Genomic DNA, 21894 nt, shown 5'->3' with positions numbered 1-21894 from the left:
CTTGCTGTATGCCAGGAATGTTCCAGTTCTAGTCTCTTGGCTGAGATATCCTTAGTGACTCTGCAAAGCACTTACAGGCACAACTTTGCTCCTGTGGTTAGTCCCTGTCAATAAGACTACTCATATGAGCGAAGTTGGAGTGCTGGACTGCTTTGCAGAATTAAAGTCTAAAGACTGAAGCCTACGATATTGCTTCTCACAGCTAAACTTTCAAGCCTTGACTACTGCAGAACACACTTTGCACACGATTGGCACGTTTACCATGACTGTGAATACTTATTCAGAGGAATACTCTATATAATTGTGGCTGGTTAACTCAAAGTTACCACAGTATTTGTCCTTTTCTATTAACTTTTTTTTTCCGTTTAAGTCTGAATAGTAATTTGAGCATCTCCACTCCGAGTGAATAGAAATTTTAAAATGTACATGAAAAACTAATGCTATTTCATCCTAAAAAAAGTTTCCTTAGTGAACTTGCCAGCTTCCCTTGGTAGAAACAACAACAGGTCCTTTCAGGATGGTCCCCTTGATCTGTTTACTCCCGTTATGTTTCTGGCAGACTTACAGTGGCACATTTTATGTACATTTTTTAAATGAAAAATTGTGTGTTTTTAGCCAAAAACTCATAACATCTGTGATAAGAACCTACCAGAACTACAGACAGACAAGAAGTTTATGTTGTATTATCTCTAAAAGAGGCATTTCTGGCCAAATGCTACTAATTCTGTTTTCAACTTCACTACATTCACCTGTGTGGGATTAGCTATAACAATTTTCCTAAATCCGTTGGGACAACCATATATCTACCTCACAATCCTTGTGAGCACTTCTCATTTTTTAAAGAGACAGGCTTTCAACCACACATGCTAACTCTCCCTGCGCAAGAGAGACTAGAGAAATTTGTGTGGTAGGATTATTCTCCTGACACTGAATATATAACATGCCTATTAATGTTAATTGGGCACTTCACCTAAACCATGAATTAACATATTCCCTAAATCCTATATTAGCAGTTCATTTGCCAAGACAAAACACACTGTGAGCATCTGCATGTTAGAAGTATAATATGTTCAAGCTTTTATCTCCCTGCATGTTGCCAATGATCTCTGTATGAGTGTTTAAAAATAGTTCCTTAATCACAGCTAAGGCTACAATTTAGTCATGGGAATTTTTAGTATAAGCCATGGTCAGGTAACGAGCAATAAACAAAAATTCATAGCCTGTGACCTGGCCCTGATTGTACTATAAATACCCATGACTAAATCTTAGCTGTGGGGCCGCTCCAGCAGCGACCAGTGTGGCTGTCCCCAGGGCCGCCAGAGCAGCTGTCCCTGAGGCCAGCTGCTTGGGTGGCCCTGGGGTCAGCCACTATGGCCGCTGCTGAAGTCCCAGAATCTGTGACTTCTGCGACCTCCGTGACAGACATGGAGCCCTAATCACTGCCACTGAACTGTAGCTAGTAGCAATGATGAATAATTCAAATGGAATTCTTTCAAAAAGAGCCTATCATAAAGACAGTGGAGGGAAGGAGTATAACATTACCAAACTGGTGATGGTGAGAATGATAATGCATTTAGCCCATTAAGTGATATTACTGTTATTTGTCTTCCTCCCCTATCACTGGCTTTTGGGCTCAATAGTCCATCTTAAAATTCACTCCACTCCAGATATCATCACCATCAGCTGTCCTTGAGTCCTGAATCACTATTAGGTTCTGACAACATTTGGAGTTCTGCTGAATCAGCTGACAGTAAGAAGAATGTAGTTACACAGGACAAGGAGAGTGCAAGTCTTTGAGTCATTGCACAGGAAACCACAAAATCCTAATCAGGGTATCTCTGAAGATACAAGAATGTCAAGTTCTAAAAAAGTTCTACAACATTCACTAACCTTCTCTCTCTTTCTTTTCCTGGTTTTCTTCTGCTGCAGTTTTGTCTGCTCTAAAAAATATTCTTGCACTGCTTAGCGAGAAATAAAGCAGTTCAAACTCCTAATTAAAAATATTGAGACAAGAAAGAGACTTTCAGTAAGCAGTAGTATATCACAGAATTATTATCTACAGCATATGTGAATGGGATCTGCAGAAGCACTTAAGTGAAAGTCAATGGGATTTGTGCTTTTAAGTCACTTAGGTGCTTTTGGAAATCCTACTTTATACCTTGTTCACATGTGTTTTACAAAGCACTTAGACTGGCCAAAAGAACTTTATATTAGTTTATCAAATAGATTAAGTCTTGGGTCACATGTATTACTTCTATACATTTGAATTACTGATTTTCCATGTTACCTTACAGATATAAGGGATGGTACTACCTACATAAGGCAGAAAGAATTGTAATTTTTTGTGCCTTGAAGTTAAAACTACTATATTTCAAGATACAGAATAAGGCTTGCCTTTCCTTGGTTTGATAGCTGAGACATTATTCATCTTCACAATTCACAGAAGTCATAATATCCAATGCTATGAACCAAGCTCCTTTGACTCTCTATACACAAATATACATCATATTATTTATTGCTACCTACCTCCTAATTCCATGGTCAGTCATTCTCTCTCAAGTTAGCCATCTATTGTAGATTTCTGCTCTTAGGAGCAAGGTATTTCTCTTCTAGCATATCTTAAAGCACCAAGCATGCTTACATCATTAAATATATAATTAATACCACCCAGCTCATCCCTTCTTTTGAGGGGGGCATTTTTTTTGTGCTAGGCAGCAGGGAATAATTTAATGGTCTCTACAAATTCTTGATGGTGCCTTCTATAGTGCTAATAACCAGCTGAACCAAGACAAGCAAATGTGGAGTTCAATACACGTCATAGAACTGGAACCATAATGTACCTGTAAACAAACTTCCAGTCGCTTGTGGGTAAGGTTCATAGTCTGTAGTAGCTTTTCATCTTGACTAGTTGATTGCACATTCTGTTGCTTAGCTACCGCTCTTATCTCCTTCACATACTTCTCCCTGACTGACTGGAACCAGTGAAGTGAATCAAACTCCTGGTACTGATTCAAAAGCTTTAGAATGTAAGCCACACCTGCAGTCATTAACAAACCATTTACCAAAGTCAAAGTGAACAAATGCAGGTACATATTCTATATATACCCCCTTGAATATCCTTTAATATTAGTATTGCGACTATTCACTTTATATGCTACATTACAATTAAGTCTTAACTATGAAGCTACAATAAAGAGCAAGTTTTACTTTATAAAACATCACAGCTATATGTGCTTTTATGCATGCACCCCTGAAAATAAAAATGTTGAAATAAATAAAATTGCTAAAACACCCAACAAATGATGAAACAGACTTGTGTAAAATTCCATTTTCCTGTGGTGAAGTGTGGTCTGTCCTAGTAGTGTGCACAGAGAAGTAAGAGAACTAAGTACACCACATTGAAACTGGAAAGCAATAATCTACACAAGTCCGTCATGCTGAAGTAAGGACAACTCAAATTTTAAAATCACAAATAATGAGCAATGCTAAACATAAAAGTTACGGCAAATTATTATTTTGTAAAGCCTTAATCACGCCAATTGACTGGAAGACAAGACAGTATGCTCAAACTTACCCATGGCAAAACCATCATCAGTGAAAGCTGCTCCACCTTTGTTCTTTTTATTCAGCTTCTCTTTACAGCTAATTGAATGTTCTACGAAGTTGAGAGTCTGAAACGAAGGAAAGGCAGTTGTCCCAAAGATTGTCATTTCAGGCTTGGTCTACACTAGCACTTTTGTTGGCAAAACTTGTGTCAGGGGTGTGAAAAAAACACCTCTTACTGACGGAAGTTTCACCGACAAAAGCTCCAGTGTGGACAGCGATAAGACGACAGGAGAACTCTCTCTCGCCGGCACAGAATGGCTACAGGGAGACCCTACAGCGGTGCAGCTGCAGTGGTACAGCTGCAAGATCTGTAGTGTAGACATAACCTGAGAGTAAGATTTGGTAAAATAAAAGGTGTTCATTTGCAATTTTGTCAGTTGTAAAATATAATTACATCCAAAAACCCAACCTAAATTCCGAGTCCCTGATTTATAAGGGTTTTGGATGGACAGCCCATCTGTTTCCTAGGCTCTGGGGGAGATGGTCAGCTGAGGATTGGAGGGTTCTGAGTTTGCATAATATAATTAATAATGTATGGTATAATTTTCATTATATTTGCTGGTGATGTCAAGTTCTTTACATTAATATAAGGGACAGAGAATAGGAGCACAGAACAGGTGTCCAATGGAGGTTTAAGTGAAGCTAAATATAAACAAAATAAATGACTTTTCTTAAACCTAACCCAAAGATCTAAGATTTTTTTGAAAGCTCACTAAAGACAATGTTTTAAATTAGTATTGAATTACTCACACAGGAAAGTCTCATGCAGTTTTATTACTGTTTAAAAGGAGCTACACTTTCATATATCATTGTAGCACTACCACACAATGGACGTGTTTTAGGCAAAAGGCCAATTCTCTTCAATTACCCAGTGGGCAAACCAATAGTTTATTAATACACACACACCAGAGTTGTCCATTCATTACAATGTAGTTCAATATAGTTAAATGTTCAAAAAGATATTTAATGAAGCTTTCTGAAATGCAGCCATCTCTGAAAAACAGCTGAAAGATGTAGGGAGAAGGAGAGAAACGTTCCCCCAACTTGTTTGCATATATTCATTCATGATTTTTCTAGACTTTCCTTGGATTATGTTGCCCCCTTTTCCTCATTTTCATCACCCATGATGCCAGCTCATCTTCCACAATCACAGCTGGAGGTTCAGCCACCTTCAGCTAATTTTCTATTATAAAAGCTAGTTCTGGAATGGTGAACAGTTCCCAATTTTGGCCTTGATCGTGCAATCGATCGAAGTGGGCAGAACCCTGCTGAAGTCAGTGGGGCTCTGCATGGAGGCAAGGATCTTCCTGACCAGATCCAACTGCAGGATGAGGGCCTTAGAGTTTATACACTAGAATTTGGAGTTAAAAGCGGTTGGAGGTCCCCAAGCTGCTGCTGAAAGGACACTTTTGGGGAAGAGGCATTTAATATCATTGCTTTTTCTCCTTTCATCACATTATCCCAGATGCCTCTCTTCTCTCTCTGCCCCATTAAGATTCCTCCACTGACTTAATTTAATGGATGGAAAGGTTTTTTAAAGTTACTCTTCCAGTAAAGAGGTCCCATCTATGCACTGTTGGGAGTTGGTGCCTAAGTCGGCTTGAATAGCCTACTACACATGTACTTGTGGTTTAATGCTATGCATCATAGATCAAAAAAAAATTCACATCAATATATGCGGCAAAAATACTAACCAGTGGGGGAACAATAATGTAAAAGTTGCGCAAGTGCATATTCTTTGGACTGCGGAATTCGGGAGCAAACACGTCGACAAGCATTTTGAAGTACTCTGTCCCTTCTGCAGAATTACGTGTGAGATCAGTGAGGACAGAATCCAACTGCCTGCAAAGAATGAGAAAATTTCTTATCTGATCATTTTCTGTGGCACAGCTCTTCTCCTCATTCATCACTAATAGTTAGTACCCACCTATGGGATTTGGAGGCAGTCCAATGTTTGTTGCTGGAGGCTCCAGGAGTAGACCCAGCCCTTCAGTCCAGGGAACCAGAAGAGCTGTTCTACAGTTGTAGAAACACTCCAGCAACTGATTATTAGTATTAAGACAACTGGGTATAATGTATTAAATAACTTAAAACAATTGTATGTCTAAATCTCCCTTAAGAGAAAAATGACCAAAATACAAAATGGAATTTATCAGATTGCCAGGGTGGCTGAATGAGGAAAGAAACTGCTAACAGAAAGAAAACGATGAGGTGAGAAATTTCTCATTCTGTTGCACAACTTCTCTCCTAATTCATCACTAACAGGAAGTAGCCAACAGTGAATCTTAGAAGTGGGGGTTGGGGGGGAAGAAAATCCAGAGTTTATTATCATTACATTAGAACAAAAGACAGGAACGGAAAGATTTCCCCAAATACAAGGCAAGGAATAAGGTAGAAACCAAACCAGAAGCACCCTCCTACCAAAGGCTCTCCTCTACAGACAAATGGAAACTTACTTCGCAACTCTTCAGATGAGGCTCATACACGTTTTCCGCAATATTCCAAGAGATTTCTGTGGGGGAGGGATATCTCAGCGGTCTGAGCATTGGCCGGCTAAACCCAGGGTTGTAAGCTCAATCCTTGAGGGGGCCATTTGGGGATTGGTCCTGCTTTCCCAGATTCCTAACATGCCAACTGGTGCAGGAGTCTAACATCTTGCCTGCAGCAACTTTGAGGCCCTAGAGCCTTGGCATTTTGGACAGAGTGAGCTGAACAGGGTACCCTTAGCTTTTGTACTCCATATGCTTGAAATATATCTTCTGAGTACTAGGAATGTCCATGTATGCCACAAACTTCCAAAGGGATGGCTACGGGTTAGAACAAAATTTTAGCTTAACATTTGGTTTCAAATCAGTAGTCTGTCCTCATTTGGATCTTATGATAGCCTCAAAGGAGACATCTACAGAAAATAATCTATTTAATAATGCTTCAAAGGGAAGATATTTTAGAGTACCTTGCAAGCCACTGGCATCCTGGCCTGGAAAAGTCCTGCAGATGAGGGGTTTTTTAATTTTGGTTTTGTTTGTTTTTCAGTAGTGTGTGTGTGGTACTCCTCTACCCTGATATAATGCGAATTCGGATATAACATGGTAAAACAGTAGTCCGGCAGATGGGGCAGCTTTACAGCATTATATCCGAATGTGTGTTGCCGCAAGTGGTTCCTCTGCACCCGCCCGTTACTTGCTATGAGCCTCCCCACGGGCCCCAGCCCAAGCTCACCTCCACTCTGTCTCCTCCCACAAGTGTGCTGCAGCTCCGCCTCTCCTCCCTCCCAGGCTTGCTGCGCCAATCAGCTGTTTGGCACGCCAAGCCTGGGGGGGAGGAGAAGCGGAGCTGTGGCGCGCTCGTGGGAGGAGGCAGAGGCAGAGCAGAGGTGAGCTAGGGCAGGGGGGCTGCAAGGAAGGGGGGGTGCAGAGGAACAGCTTCCCGCCCCAGCTCACCTCCGCTCCACCACCTCCTCCTCCCATGAGCACGCCACTCTGCTCCGCTTCTCCTCCCTCCCAGGCTTGCCATGCCAAACAGCTGAATGGTGCAGCAAGCCTGGGAGGGAGGGGGGAGAAGCAGAGCTGCGGCGCACTTATGGGAAGAGGCGGAACAGAGGTGGGCTGGGGCGATGTGCCCTGAGGAGGGCAACAGCAAGTAACAGGGGGCGCAGAGGAACCACTTCCCACTCCAGCTCATCTCTGCTTCCTCCCCTGAGCACGCCGCCACCGCCGCTCCGCTTCTTCCTGCCCCTCCCCCCCCGGCTTGACGAGCCAAATAGCTGATTGGCGTGGCAAGCCTGGAAGGAAGGAGGGAGGAAGAAGCGGAGCAGCGGTGGTGCGCTCAGGGAGGAGGTAGAGGTGAGCTGGGGCGGGGAGCGGTTCCTCTCCCTACCCTGATATAACGCGGTCTCACCTGTAACAGTGAGATTTTTTGGCTCCTGAGGACCACGTTATATCGGGGTAGAGGTGTAGTTCCTCTACCAATTTACAGGTGGAAGATAGCATGCTATTTATCCTGGTCTGAGGATCTCTCAACCAATGAGAAGTGCTAGTACAAATACCTCGATTGTAGAAGTCACTTTTTAGATGTCCGCATGATAGGTTGCCTGCCTGCTCCGCAAGGCTGGCTAGCTCTGCTGTTTGGCCTGGCACCCCGTACCACTCAGGGCTTTACTCGGTAACAGGATCATTTTGAACATGGGAAGGAATTTCTCACTTAATCCCATGATGGTGCAACTCCATGGGAAGCAGAATCCTCAGAAGCCTCTGTTCTGGTCACAGGCTGCTTAAAGTGCTCCTTACACTCTAATGAGCAGCCAGCCAGCAGAGGGTGACAGGGAGCAAGAGAGGGAGAGAAAACCCTTTCCCTGGCAGAGCAAGGTTTTATTACTATGATAAGCAGGCACAATTTCCATTCTGCTGCTGCCTGAAATCTGCACCCCTTTCCTCGCTGTGAGTGAGGGTCCTTGGACTGAAATTTCCACTATGCAGCAATCCAAGGGAGGGCTTCCTGGGAACGACAGGCTTTCCCACAGGGCCAGACATACTGTTGGGTGGGAAAGGGGCAGTGAGCTTGATACAGAACACAGACTCTGTGTAGGAGAAAAGCACCAGCAAACACTCCCTCAAGGGAACAGTGTGGTGAAGTCAAAGGAGATGGGGTTTGACCCTGGATTTTCACCCCACTTGCTCATCAGTAATACTAATTGCTGCCTTGCAAAAGGTGATGCTAGCTTTTGATTTTTGGGATTCCAGAATCTCAGGGTTTGCTAGACCTTCCCCTGAGTACCAGGAGAATGCCCCAGTTCCTAGGGGAAAGAAGGGGAATGGTGAAGGAACCCCACTTCTTTTCCCAGGGAGCAGAGGACCCACTTCAGTATCTGGAGGATGGGACTTTGGGATCATTTGGAAGGAGGTGGACGGGCAGACAGTTCCCTCCTGTCTTTTGGAGGACTTACCCCAAGCTGGCTGGATAGCATCCTACTCATAGCATCCTTAGACTCTGCATTAGAGTTGCAGCTCTTGGGATGGGGGGATCTGACATACCGGTCCGGTCTGAGCCCCATGCCCTGACAGAGAACAGGCAGGGCATACTTTGCCCTGTGAAGAGCCTGTAAATGGTGCCTTGCATGGAAAACACTGCTTAGATTTAGTCTGCTGTTTTGAGGATAGCTCTGCCATGCCTGAATGGGGCAGAGGTGTCCTAGAGAGGAGGGTGCTTCATTGGTGGAGCTCGGTGGTTGAAACCATCTCACTGTCAAATACTCAATCCAGGGGAAGAAGAGGAAGAGAAGGAAGATAAATTGCTGCCGCATGAACAAAGAAAGAAGAGGAAACCGAACCACCAACTTGTTCCATTGCTAGAGACAGAAAATCTAGAGCCCTGAGCTGAAGGGCTAGGCTTAGTCCTGGAGCCTCCAGCAGCAACATTGGACTGCCTCCAAATTCCATAGGTGTGGGGTATTAACCATTACTGGTGATGCAGAAAGAAGCTATGCACCAGAAAATTATACATATACACTCTTTAAAAGTTCAGAATTATTGGAATACATTTTCTGGAGATTCACTCCAAGCAAAGAGAGCTCCCTTCAATGACAAAGATATAGGGAGAAAACGAGTGCAAAGTTTTATTAGTTTACATCTCAAATCAGAAAGCGTATAGCAAGGAAATAAGCCAGACCTGTATAGCAAGTTTAACTGCACTAAAGGTTGTGGAACTCTATGGCAACATGGTAAAACTTTCCTCGACCTCCTCAAAACACCACTCTAACTCTCAATTTCCACCTGGATGAAGAGACAACAAATCTAGTATTCGCTCACAGCAGAAATGATAAAGAAAGCTCATGTTTTGTTAACTGGATCTATAGCCAGCTAACAGGTGAGCAGAATACAGTTATATCCACAGACTTAGAACAAGAAGGGGCTTATTTTAGCAGCAGGGAAAGAGTACGGGCTATAAAGCAGAAGATTTGCTTGTTTCCCATCCATAGCCCCAAAAGGGCAGTTTAAGGTTCAGTTTTAAGACAGGCTTTGATAGATGACTATCAGAACATTTTGCCAATTGAGATATTCCCTGTACCCACTGTTGGTCATACTCTGATGCCTTTAAACAAGGAAAGAAAACCCAACAGAAATCTAAGCTTGAATCACTTAAAATACATCAGTGTTCAGAACACATTTTAGCAAGTATGGTTCAGATAGGCCACCACCAGCTATTGCTATTCTCTGGATGAGAGAATGCTTTTGAGAAGGGCAAAATATAGCTGAAAGCAATGGTTTCCTCCTATACATTTCACCAGTGTATTCCAAATGGAAAATGCTCATTTTCCTCCATTCCTTCCACTACACAAGCCAAGGTGGCCAGGTGGTGTTTTCCCCAGAGTCCTCAATGATATCTGAACAGGCCTTGGAATAGGATTAGCGAAGCAGGTTTGTTTTTAAAGTCTCTGTAACCAGAAAGGAGATTTCTAAAACTTAAGACATTTACAAGCTAAAGAACTTTCCTCACCAAATGACAATTTTACAGAGCAGCTGAGTTCCAAATGGATCCAATTGGTACAAATCTCATTTTCAGTTTAGCATCTTTAAAGCAATAGTGCCTATTGTTTCTGATTAAACAAAGACATTTTAACTCTTGTAAAGCATTTGAATTTTTTAAATAAGAAAGGCACGAAACACAAGTTTAAAAACAAAGACGCTTGCCTCCCCCACATCTCAAAACACAATGTCAGGATACCTGGCTGCTTTTTGTGTTTCTTCTGAGAGTCCTTCTTCTTTCACTAGTTCCTCAAAATTAACAATATCTTCAAGGTCAGGAACAAACCTGCACAATCATTGTGTGTTAGGTTTACATTTAACTATAGTTTACTCACTGATGCATCAATTAAGTTAAATTATAAATAAATTACACAATGAACCACCCTTGCCTTCAAGGCTCTGACACTGCTCTGCATACATCTTCTCTCTCTTTCTCACCCAGGGTCTGTTAATTCCACTACCAGCCTTGTTCCCTTCCTATCTTTCTTCCACAAGAATCTCTGTGCTCTCTTCCATGCTGCCCTGCTATGCCTGCAGTGTCCTTCCCAATCCCGTATGCTACACAAGCTCCCACTCCTCCAAAAGCATCTTTCAACCATGACCCGTACTTCCACACCATCCAAATAAAATCATAGCTAACAAACAAAAGGAAACATGATGCACACCTTGAGAAAACAGACAGCCTCATAATAAACCACCCACTTCCCTCACCTGATGCCATCAATTAAGACAATTTTTCTGCCATATACCATATGGTACAACATCTAGCTTGTAAACTTTGCAGAGTACAAACTGTATCCTGTTCTCTCTGTAAAATGTTATGTACACTATGGCACTATATGCAATGATAAATAATCATTTTGGTCTGTAAGAGCTCACCTACGTAATGTGCCATACTTTACAAAAGGTTATTGTTTTGTAGTTAAAGGAACTCCAATTAGTCAATTTTGCAATGTAAGGGATTCTGAACTAGTTTGCAGGACAAAAGATGCAATTCCTTTGTAGCCTTATACAGTCCTTAACACATGGTATCAGACACTTTTCCAAACTCAATAGTTATCTAAACAGAAAGGAATGGGTTAACTGTGTTTGTAAACTCTTAAGGGCAGGAATAATGTCTACTTGTGTCCTCAGAATGTACAACACTCTTATGGAGGTTCAAAAACGTTCAATACATAGGACTAATACATATACAATACATATAAACGAAGTTCGCTCCCTTCAAGTCCTGCGAGTGCGTCTTTTGCCGTTAGGGGCAGCGACTGTCTCATTTGTACAGTGCCTAGAATACTGCTTGAACTATTTTATTATTCCATAACTTTATTCCACAATCCTTCATGGTGCAGGGCTCCTTAGCTCCCATTGACATGAATGGGACCCAGGGGCACTTAGGGCCTCACAAGTTCACTGCCAAATAATGTGCTAGCTGGACTTTTCTGTAGGACTTCTCTTAAAAACATTAATATAAAATACAGAGCTGGTATCCTGGAAAATGTCACGCTTATTCTTAATACTCTTCGCACTTCTGAGTCAAATGATGAATATGTGGGGAAAAAACAGACCTTCCTAAGGGAATATCAGTATGAATGGGTAGCACAAGGATATAAAATAGTAGCAGCATGAAATATATTCATGTAGGTACCTAATTGCACTACTACAGCAGTGAAGTCCACCAGATCTTATCATTCGCACATAGCCCATTGCATTGCCTTTAAAAACAAGAAAAACAGGAACATACCTAAGTTAGATATTTACATGTACACATTTCAAAATCCCTGATATTCTGATGCCCTGGGGTAGCCAGAATGGTTTTACAAGAGAAATATTCTGAAACTAACTACACGGAGAAAAAAATGCAGATACTTTAGAGTTTAATGGCACAAAGTCCAACTAGAGGAATGAAACATGAGCCATGACTGGCTTCATCTAAGGAGATTGTGCTCACACGTGCTACATTTTTAAACTCCTTAACTAAGGTCCAAAAGCTGCAGTAAGATACAGGAAATGTTCATAAGATCAGGCTTTAGATGCCTACACCACTGGTGGCATCAGTGTGCCAAAAGTATTACTCAACTAGTAAATCAAATTTAACTATTATAATATATGCACACATTTGTATTTGATTCAAAACACCTTTTGAAGTATCTGAGTCTAACAGAACTGTACTTCTCATTTAGTGGGAAAGATACTCAACCTGGATGAATGTTGCCTCAGTCAAACAAATAAAAATTGAACCCAAAGCAAATAAAAAAACATTCATACAAGCTCTAGATACATCTTATATTAAAACATTTAGGATCCATTCTTGTATAATTAGATAAAACTCCAATTACTTCAATGGAAATGCATCTGCTTATATCAGGCTTGAATTTGAGATTCAACCTTAAAATATAGGTAAAATAAGCAGTGTAGTTATAGGATTACAAAGACCTCTGCCACTAAAATGTTTGTACCATATTTTTAGATACAGTGATGCATACCTATCTGACTTATGAGCTGCCTGAATTGGTCAAGGTAACTTTGTCCATCAGGCGTCATTCCAAGCTTTCTGATGCCCCGGTTGAACTTCTCTGCTCTCTCAAAGGGATACTACAGAAACAATTTTTGCAGTTTGTGAGAATACTGATCTTTGAAGAATCTACTTGACTTTTCATGTTAAACATCATTTTACCTTCTACCACCACCTCACAAACATTCACACACATTCCTTGTTCAATCTTTGAAAGTGTAACCCTGTCTGTGCATAGTAGTTTGTGAAAGTGTCATTTGACCAGGTCATTTGCAAAGACAAGATCTGTCACTGCTATATATAAATAAGAAAGCACTCTTCTTATAAGAGCAAACTACATACAAAGAACATTCCAGTACATTTTTATTCCAAACATTAAACCTCAATTTTTTTAAAATTAGACATGCAATGGTGGAAGATGAGAATTAGGCACAAGGCCTTGAGAAAGGGATAGCTACTGTACTCATATACCAAGTTTGTGCATTAATGTCAACAGTGACCTCTATTACAAAATAGGAATATTTATTGTAACTTTGGTAACCTTGATTTGGACTGGAGGTTTAGAACAATACTAGACTAAATCTGCACTTAGCATCATTATCAGGTTAACAAGAGAATAAACGGACCCCATCCTATAATACAAAGGAGTGCCATGTTGTGTCTGCTGATGAGTACCATCTAGTGTTCAGTAAGCAATTAGAATCAGATCGACCAGTCTCAATGCAGGAATTTGTATAAACTGCAACACTGTATTTTGATAGACCAGAAGGTTCCACTTGTCTATAAACATATCATTTTCCTTCTATTTAAAAACTGACATTTGCAGTTCACTGCATATCAGCTTTTCAGTGCAAAGGCAGCACAGTTTTTAATCAAGTTATTGTTGATCCAAGAACACCGCATGTAGTGTACCTTATGATCATTTTGATCCTTGACTTCCCTGAAGAATCGGATATCTTTGATTAATCTGGATTTGATATGTTCATCATACATGAACTGGCTAAAGATATAGAACTTTTTCCTCAGGAACTGGTAAGTGAAATTAACCTGGAGTAAAATTAAAAATTCAGAATTAGAAAACCCCCTTCAAATTAACATGATTCTCTAGTGACTATCATTCAGTAGCTTCTTGAAGCTTTTATTCCATATTATGACATTTTTTGTAGGTGGAAAGTTCAACACAGCTTGCCCCATTTTGTGGATGTCAAAGAGACTCAACCTGAGCAACTTTCTTCCTAAAGAAAGGTAAATCTTTTGTTGGAAGGTTTAATTTCCTTTAGAAAGGCCAATAAGGCGGCAATAGGCTGATCTTTTAAAACCCACGACTAGTTAGGAACTAGTTCTGGAGTATCCAGTTGGTGTCCCTCTTCTTAGCATATGGGCAACATGCCTCAGGTGGTTCATGACTAGGATTCATAACAGTGGGGCAACAGTGAAGCTCACTGAATGTCTGCTTTCATTGTAGTAAATTCTATAGCTAAGATTACATGCAAAGTTTCATTATAAACCTTCCCACCTTTTTTTTACTTGCTCAAAATTTTCTAAAATATTGTCCCTTGGAATTAACTGCCCCTTCCTTTTTTTCCCCCAAGTCACAATTCATTCCCTGGTCTGCATGGACAATTCAGACCAGGGGTGGGCAAACTTTTTGGACCAAGGGCCACATCTGGATAGGGAAATTGTATGCAGGGTCGGGACAGGGGTGCGAGGTGTATGAGGGTGCTCAGGAAAGAGGGTTGAGTTGCAGGAGGGTGCGGGGTGCAGGAAAGGGCTCATGGCACAGTTAAAAACTCAAAGGTCAGGAAATGCAGGAGTTCCAACACTGTTCTGTACATATTAAAAAGAAACAATCCAGAAGATACTTACTGTTGTGTTCATGATTCCTGTGCCGTGAGTTCGAATTGAATTAGCAATGTGTCGGATATTGATAGTGTTCAAATGCTTATTATTACTAGTTCTCTCAATGAAGATCTGCAAAGAAAAGGTCATCATATACCCCATATCAAAACCAAACCTTATAAAAATTAGATATGAACTACCCATAGAAGTACAGAATACACCTCACCTGATTATTGAGATTGTAGAGGTAGCGTGATACAAAAACATGAATATTTCTCATGATTTCCAAAACATCCAAACCCTGAAACAATATGGCAAAAATCCTTAATGGATCAGAACAGCGTCCTGGGAGTCATTCAAATGTATTCAAAGTAACTGCTAATAATGCAAATGAATCTCTTGAAAGTCTTTTGGAAGCAAAGTAATTAGTTATGTATGAAAATCATCACCTTTTCCTTTCAATTTTGTGAAAATATCTTTTCAATTTGTTCTGGGCTACTTCAGGGCCTAGATTTATTTTATAGTTTGTTTTGTTTTAAATTTTATAGTCAGAGTCACATTAAAATTCAGGTTTTTTGCTTGTATCTTTTAACATTTTTGACTGTCAAGGTTCGTTAGCCACATCTAATAAGTGCAAAGCAAAAAGGGAAAAATTGGACCATTTTCTCAGCTTCCAAATAAAAATGTAAAAGCCTCCATATTCAAGGTTCACAAATTAAAGGCTACTTTTTAAAAAAAAAACATTTATTTACTGTTAATTACACTATTTCACTGCTCAAAATGAAGAAGTATGGGTCTGGGAATCAGGAGTTTTACCATGGTTATGCCACAGACTTGCTAGTCTGGGTAAATCATCCAGGCCAAAATTTTAGAAAATGGCTGCTAATTTTGGGTTCCTCGGTTTCTGTACCTTGTTAATGCCTTGAATAATTATCTAGGACTTCCAGAATAAAGTGACACATACAATACCCACACATATACCTCACCTGTTCTAATGTCTGACTGGGAAGATGTGCTTCTGTCATAATTAAGCCATAGCGCTGACTTGCTAAATTCCTCATTTCACTGTATGTGGCCCAGTCATGAAGAGCTACAGTTGTCAGGTTGTAGAAGGTCTTGTCTAGGTAGTGTGTTACATAAACTGTAAAAATCAAGAATAATAAAATATGCATTAAACTACTAACTGCAGCTCTTAAATTGCTAGGGAGTAGCAAAGAAACAAAAAAGGAAAATCCATAAATTCTTGCATTGGCACTTAAAACTGGGTTCTCTCGAAGAAAAGACTGTAACAATAGCCCTAGTGGGGTCATCTGTGGGGACTGAACCCAGGACCTCTGGATCTAAAACCCATGAGCCTTTACTAACTTGAGCGAAGGACCAAGCCCACTAGCTCAGAGGCAACAAACTCCTAAACCTCTCTATGGCCTGGTCTACACTACGCGTTTAAACCGAATTTAGCAGCGTTAAACCAAATTAACCATGCACCCATCCACACAATGAAGCCCTTTATATCAATTTAAAGGGCTCTTTAAACTGATTTCTGTACTCCTCCCCAACGAGGGGAGTAGTGCTGAAATCGGTATTGCCATGTCGGATTGGGGTTAGCGTGGTCGCAATTCGACAGTATTGGCCTCCAGGCGGTATCTCACAGTGCACCATTGTGACCGCTCTGGAAAGCAATCTGAACTCAGATGCACGGGGCTTTTCCTGTCTACCTACAGGAAAAGCCCCGCGAACTTTTGAATTTCGTTTCCTGTTTGCCCAGCGTGGAGCTCTGATCAGCATGGGTGGCGATGCAGTCCCAAAACCAAAAAGAGCTCCAGCCTGGACTGTATGGGAGATACTGGATCTGATGGCTGTACAGGGAGACAAATCTGTTCTATCAGAGCTCCCTTACAGAAGACGAAATAACAAAGCATTTGAAAAAATCTCCAGGCTATGGTAGACAAGAGGCCACAGCAGGGAATCAGCACAGTGCTGTGTGACAAGTGTAACGGAAAGCCAAAGAATCAAATGGACACTTATGGAGGGAGGGAGGGACAGAAGGAGTACTGTGGACTCCAGCTATCCCACAGTCCCCGCAGTCTCCGAAAAGCATTTGCATTCTTGGCTGAGCTCCCAATGCCTGAAGCATCAAAAACATTTTCCCAGGTGTTTCAGGGTGTATGTCGTCAATTTACACCCTTCCCCCCCGAAAGAAAAGGGAAAAAAATCGTTTCTCGCCTTTTTTCAATGTCACCCTATGTCTACTGCATGCTGGTGGTAGACGGGGTGCTGCAGCGCTGAACACCAGCATCTCCTTCCCAGTGGCAGATGGTGCAAAGTGACTGGTAGCCATCGTGATCATCAGCCCGTGAGTGCTCCTGGCTGGCCTCGGTGAGGTCGGCCGGGGGCGCCTGGGTAAAAATGGGAATGACTCCTGGTCATTCCTAACAGATGGTTCAAAAGGCTTGGTAACCGTCCTCATCATAGCAGCTGGAGGCTGAGCTCTATCAGCCCCCCGCCCCCTCTTTCATGTCTAAAGAAGAGTCTGTACTCCCTGGACTATCATAGCAGCGGGAGGCTGCGCTCCTCTTCTCCCCACCCATTAATGTCCTGCCTGGACTATTATAGCAGCTGGAGGCTGCCTCCCCCTCATTTTATCTCACTAAAACTCAGTGTTTCTTATTCCTGCGTTCTTTATTATTTCATGACACAAATGGGGGGACACTGCCACGGTAGCCCAGGAGGGTTGGGGGAGGAGGGAAGCAACAGGTGGGGTTGTTGCAGGGGCACCCCCTAGAATGGCATGCAGCTCATCATTTCTGCAGGATATCTGGGGCTCTGAGCCAGAGCAGCTGTGCTCTCTGGTTCTCTAGTACACTTGCCCCATATTCTAGGCATGACTGACTATTTTTAGACAAAACATAAGGGAATGACCTGGGGAGTCATTCCCATTTTTGTCCATGCGCCCCCGGCTGACCTCAGCGAGGCCAGCCGGGAGCACCCATGACAGCAGCAGACAGTACAAAAGGATTGATAACCGTCATCGCCAATTTCCAATTGCAAACGGTACAAAATGACTGATAACCATCATCTCATTGCCAATTTACAATGGCAGACGGTGCAGTAGGGATAGTAACCGTCTCTGCTACCGTGCAAAGGCAAATGAATGCTGCTGTGTAGTGCTGCAATACCGCCTCTGTCAGCAGCATCCAGTACACATACGGTGACAGTGACAAAAGGCAAAACAGGCTCAATGGTTGCCATGCTAAGGCGTCTGCCAGGGCAATCCAGGGAAAAAGGGCGCGAAATGATTGTCTGCCGCTGCTTTCACGGAGGAAGGATTGAGTGCCGACATTTACCCAGAATCACCCACAACACTGTTTTTGCACCATCATGCATTGGGATCTCACCCCAGAATTCCAATGGGCGAGGGAGACTGCGGGAACTATGGCAGAGCTGCGGGATAGCTATCCACAGTGCAATGCTCCAGAAATTGACACTAGCCTCGGTACATGGACGCACACCACCGAATTAATCTGCTTAGTGTGTCCGTGTGCACTTGACTTTATACAATCTGTTTTACAAAACCGGTTTCTGTAAAATCTAAATAATTCTGTAGTGTAGACATACCCTATGTAAGCTAGCCACTAGAGGTGGGTAAAGAGCCACAACATTAACAACTATGGATTATGCTTGCAATGCCACTTTTGTATATCTAAGCTATTATTAGGGTGCAACTGAGATCACAGAAATCCATAAAGGAAATAGTTAAGCAAAAAGAAAATAAAGGAATACCAGAAGGATTATCAGAGAAACTAAACAGATGTGAAGTGCTGAGGGAAAAAAAGGTATATTAAATGCAACCTACCTTTGATGTCAATGAACCGATTGAAAAATCGAATTGGATTCAGAGAGAAAAAGTGGGCCAGATCCTTCATCCCAACTCTGTAAGGATTTCTGTCATCGAGCTTCAAGTGTGTGTGCACAGAAAGGCGTAGATCCTTTTCTATTTCTTTACACAATTTGTCCAGCAAGTGCTGTTCAAGGGAGTGACAAAAATGATGCTAAGAGTCCATTCAAAATCCTATTTTAATAGAGATGAAATTTGCCTACAGAGCAAGAAGGCTAATGACACTAGTGACTGTGACTACATCTTAGCAATAGGTGAGCTGCAGCATAAAGTCCTTGTCTGAAAATTTCAGAGAGTTCCAGGGATTGAAACTAGCACTAGCAAAAGAAATCATGTTGATGCCCTAGTAGTCAAACAGAGGACTAATTCAGAAACTACATGGATAACTACCTGTTATTAGGGATAATATGAGATGCCCAACTTCTAAATCAGGGGTAGGCAATCTATGGCACGTGTGCCGAAGGTGGCATGCAAGCTGATTTTCAGTGGCACTCACACTGCTCAGGCCCTGGCCACCGGTCCAGGGGGGCTCTGAATTTTAATTTAATTTTAAATGAAGCTTCTTAAACATTTTAAAAACCTTAGTTACTTTACATACAACAATAGTTTAGTTATATATTATAGACTTGTAGAAAGAGCCCTTCTAAACATGTTAAAATGTATTACTGGCATGCAAAACCTTAAATTAGAGTGACTATATGAAGACTCGGCACACCACTTCTGAAAGGTTCTAAATGAACAGTGTCAGTTCTAGGACACCCATTTACATTGACTAATCAGGAGGATTTAGAATGTTTTTGTGGCCAAGTGAGACTTCTACAATTTTTTACACCAGTGCGGTTCCTACCTAGATTTAAGCAGAGGCCCATCCATTCCCTGCAAACACACACATCCATCACTGTGACCATTCAAACTAATTAAAAAACCCATTTGGCTTCAACTAAATTCAAACCATGTTTGTTGCAACAGCTCAGATGGGACCAATAATATGTGATGGACAGGGTGGTTGCAAGCCACCAGTGCCTGTTTGCAATCCTAGGTTGAGAACCCCTGGTTTATATAATGAGTCTACAACAGATGTGACTTACTAAGAAAGGTGTGGTTCATTTCCAATAAGACTTCATACAGTTTAGAAAAACCTTCAATATATTATTTTGTCTGAGATTTCTCTAGAATCCCAGAATAGATTACATTTGCTGTGGGACTGGACAGAGAGGAAGAGTGGTCCAGTGGTTAAATCACTAGCTAAGGACTTGAGAGATCTGGGTTCAATTCCTTGCTCTTCCTGTGTGACCCCGAGCAAGTTACTTAGTCTCTCTGTGTGTCAGTATCTGTAAAATGGGGGTAATATTCTCTCTCTAACTCACAGGGATACTGTGAAAGTTGATATATTAAAAGACTAAAGTATTCAGATACTATGGTAACAAGGCCAGGTAAGAACATGAGATTGAGAAAATGTTCATTTTCTCATTTATCACCATACGTCACAGCAGTCTCAAAGACTTCTATATAGGTTTTATAGAAAATCCTAAATTTCAGTCAATAAAAGCTGACTTTAATACACAATCCAAATAAACTGTCACCATTAGACCCCATTCCCAGTAAACCCCAAACTTGTACAATTACCTCATTTAAGACTTCCATGATTTCTTTGTCATAGCACTCCAGAAGTACCTCATAGGACTCCAAGTGTCTTGAATGCATCATAGCAGGAACACAGTCCCGTAATGCACTAAACATGTACTAAAAAGCCAGAAAGAAGCTAATATGCAAACCATAAGACAGTCACGTCAAACAAACATCGCAAAATATTTACAACGTAAAGGCTAAAATCTGCCCAATTTAAACAGTTTAAAATCTCAAATCCAAAGAACAAGGATCACTTTCTAGTTGATTTCATATGAATAGTCACTACAATAATGTAAAACCTAACAGACTGTAGCTTTAAGCTTTTTAAAAATAATCTATGTGACTGGAAGACTGATGGATTCAGTTATCCTAAAACAATGAAGGAAATAAGTACCGTAAACCAATTTGAATTGACTATCTGTTGTTATCGACCCCACCCCCAATCATAAGATTAACTAACAAGTATTCAGTTCCAGCCTTTTGCAAGTCCATTATTTAAAACAGCGATTAAACATAAATTAGTCAGAGTGGATCACACAAGTGATTCATCAAGTTTAACATCCTGGACCAGTGGTTTGTCCCAGTAAAAGCCAGCATCGGATGCTTGTGAGTCAGTTTTAAAAAAAAGTTATAATGCAATTATCTAGTTATGCAATATTGCACAAGGAGAGAATAAAACTCCAGTATGGCCCCTACAGCAATCCTTTGGAACCCAGGTAATAAGTACCTTATAAATACCTAAGTACAAAAATAGATGCACACTGAACCAAAAGATTACTAAGATTTTTCCAATTTTTGTTTTAAATCTGCCAAAGACCTTAATTTAAAAATGAAATGACTGAAGGGCAGGGTAAGAAGAGAGACAAACCATTGTAAGTGATGCCTCCTATTTAAAGTACTGGTTGAGATTTACAGAGCAATTTATCAGACATGCCTTTATTAATTTTAAAAGGAAGATAAACTTATCTAAACCCCTTTAATGCTCTGAAAAATCTCAGCCACAATTATTTGTAACTGACACTGGACTTGTGATTTTTAACTGTTTTACAATTTTAGGGGTTTTCTTCCCCCATCTCCCCAGTTCAGTAAGCCACTCTAACGAACAATTAGGGGTATTTTGTATTTACCTGCAATCTAGATGCATCAACTGCATTTTCATACACATCATCTAAATAAATTGGGAAGACTGCTCGATGCCAGTACAAGAAGCAACAATCACACTGTGTTCGGATGCTAAAATGCAAGATACTAGTTATTAAACAAAACCCGAAGCAGCGCAAAAGAACATGTCAAGGATGGTGAACTGCTCGTCAGCAAGACTATATTTTTGTAGCTTTGCCCCCGTTTCTGTTTTTTACAATCATCTACGCCACAGGTTATTTCATAGCACTAATGCTCAAGATACACATGTACATGGTATTTATTATTTTTCCACTGATCTTCAAAAGAAAATGTAAGCTCTTTGATAAATGGATGCCCATTTTCACTATCATATCTCTAAGCACCATATCAAGTTACTGAAATGCTGTTTCAAGGTATACCATACCTAACCTCTGTAATGATATCTTTATGCTTCCTACAGCAATATTATAGTAAAGGAATTATTCTTGTCTCTGATTATATGATGTACACCACCAGGGCTGGTTCCGCCCCAAGCAGCAAAGTGAGGGGAGAAAAAAAAAAAAATAAAGCCGATCGGTGCCACTTTGGCGGCAGCTAAATCACGTCGCTTCGTTCTTCGGGGCAATTCAGCAGCAGGTCCTTCGCTCCCTCTCTTCCTCTTCGGCGGCAGCTCAAAGAGGAAGAGAGGAACTGAGGGGCCTGCCGCTGAAGACCTGGACGTGCCGCCTCTTTCCATTGGCCGCCCCAAGCACCTGCTTTTTTCGCTGTTGCCT

General features: G+C 41.3%; 1 protein-coding gene across 5 annotated transcripts in view; it reads right to left on the bottom strand.

Annotated features, from left to right (window-relative positions):
- Positions 1-21894, bottom strand: part of WASHC4 (WASH complex subunit 4) — a 57717-nt gene that overhangs the window by 3444 nt on the left and 32379 nt on the right. For 3 of the 5 annotated variants that reach the window (XM_030544798.1, XM_030544808.1, XM_030544827.1), the window contains 14 exons: positions 21127-21232; positions 19997-20113; positions 18329-18497; positions 15462-15616; positions 14702-14776; positions 14503-14607; positions 13549-13683; positions 12608-12716; positions 11770-11836; positions 10327-10413; positions 5301-5448; positions 3575-3671; positions 2841-3037; positions 1891-1990 (listed from right to left, as the gene is read on the bottom strand). In XM_030544798.1, the coding sequence (XP_030400658.1) occupies positions 1891-1990; positions 2841-3037; positions 3575-3671; positions 5301-5448; positions 10327-10413; positions 11770-11836; positions 12608-12716; positions 13549-13683; positions 14503-14607; positions 14702-14776; positions 15462-15616; positions 18329-18497; positions 19997-20113; positions 21127-21232 (1667 nt within the window). Of the gene's footprint in view, positions 1-1890; positions 1991-2840; positions 3038-3574; positions 3672-5300; positions 5449-10326; positions 10414-11769; positions 11837-12607; positions 12717-13548; positions 13684-14502; positions 14608-14701; positions 14777-15461; positions 15617-18328; positions 18498-19996; positions 20114-21126; positions 21233-21894 lie in introns of those variants that run through there. The other 2 variants (XM_030544817.1, XM_030544836.1) reach the window with 2 other exon arrangements.

This window comes from Gopherus evgoodei, chromosome 1, assembly GCF_007399415.2.
Source record: "Gopherus evgoodei ecotype Sinaloan lineage chromosome 1, rGopEvg1_v1.p, whole genome shotgun sequence".
NCBI classification, from domain to species: Eukaryota; Metazoa; Chordata; order Testudines; family Testudinidae; genus Gopherus; species Gopherus evgoodei.
The sequence above is the reverse complement of the archived record's forward strand: the minus strand, read 5'-3'. Positions and strand labels throughout refer to the sequence as shown.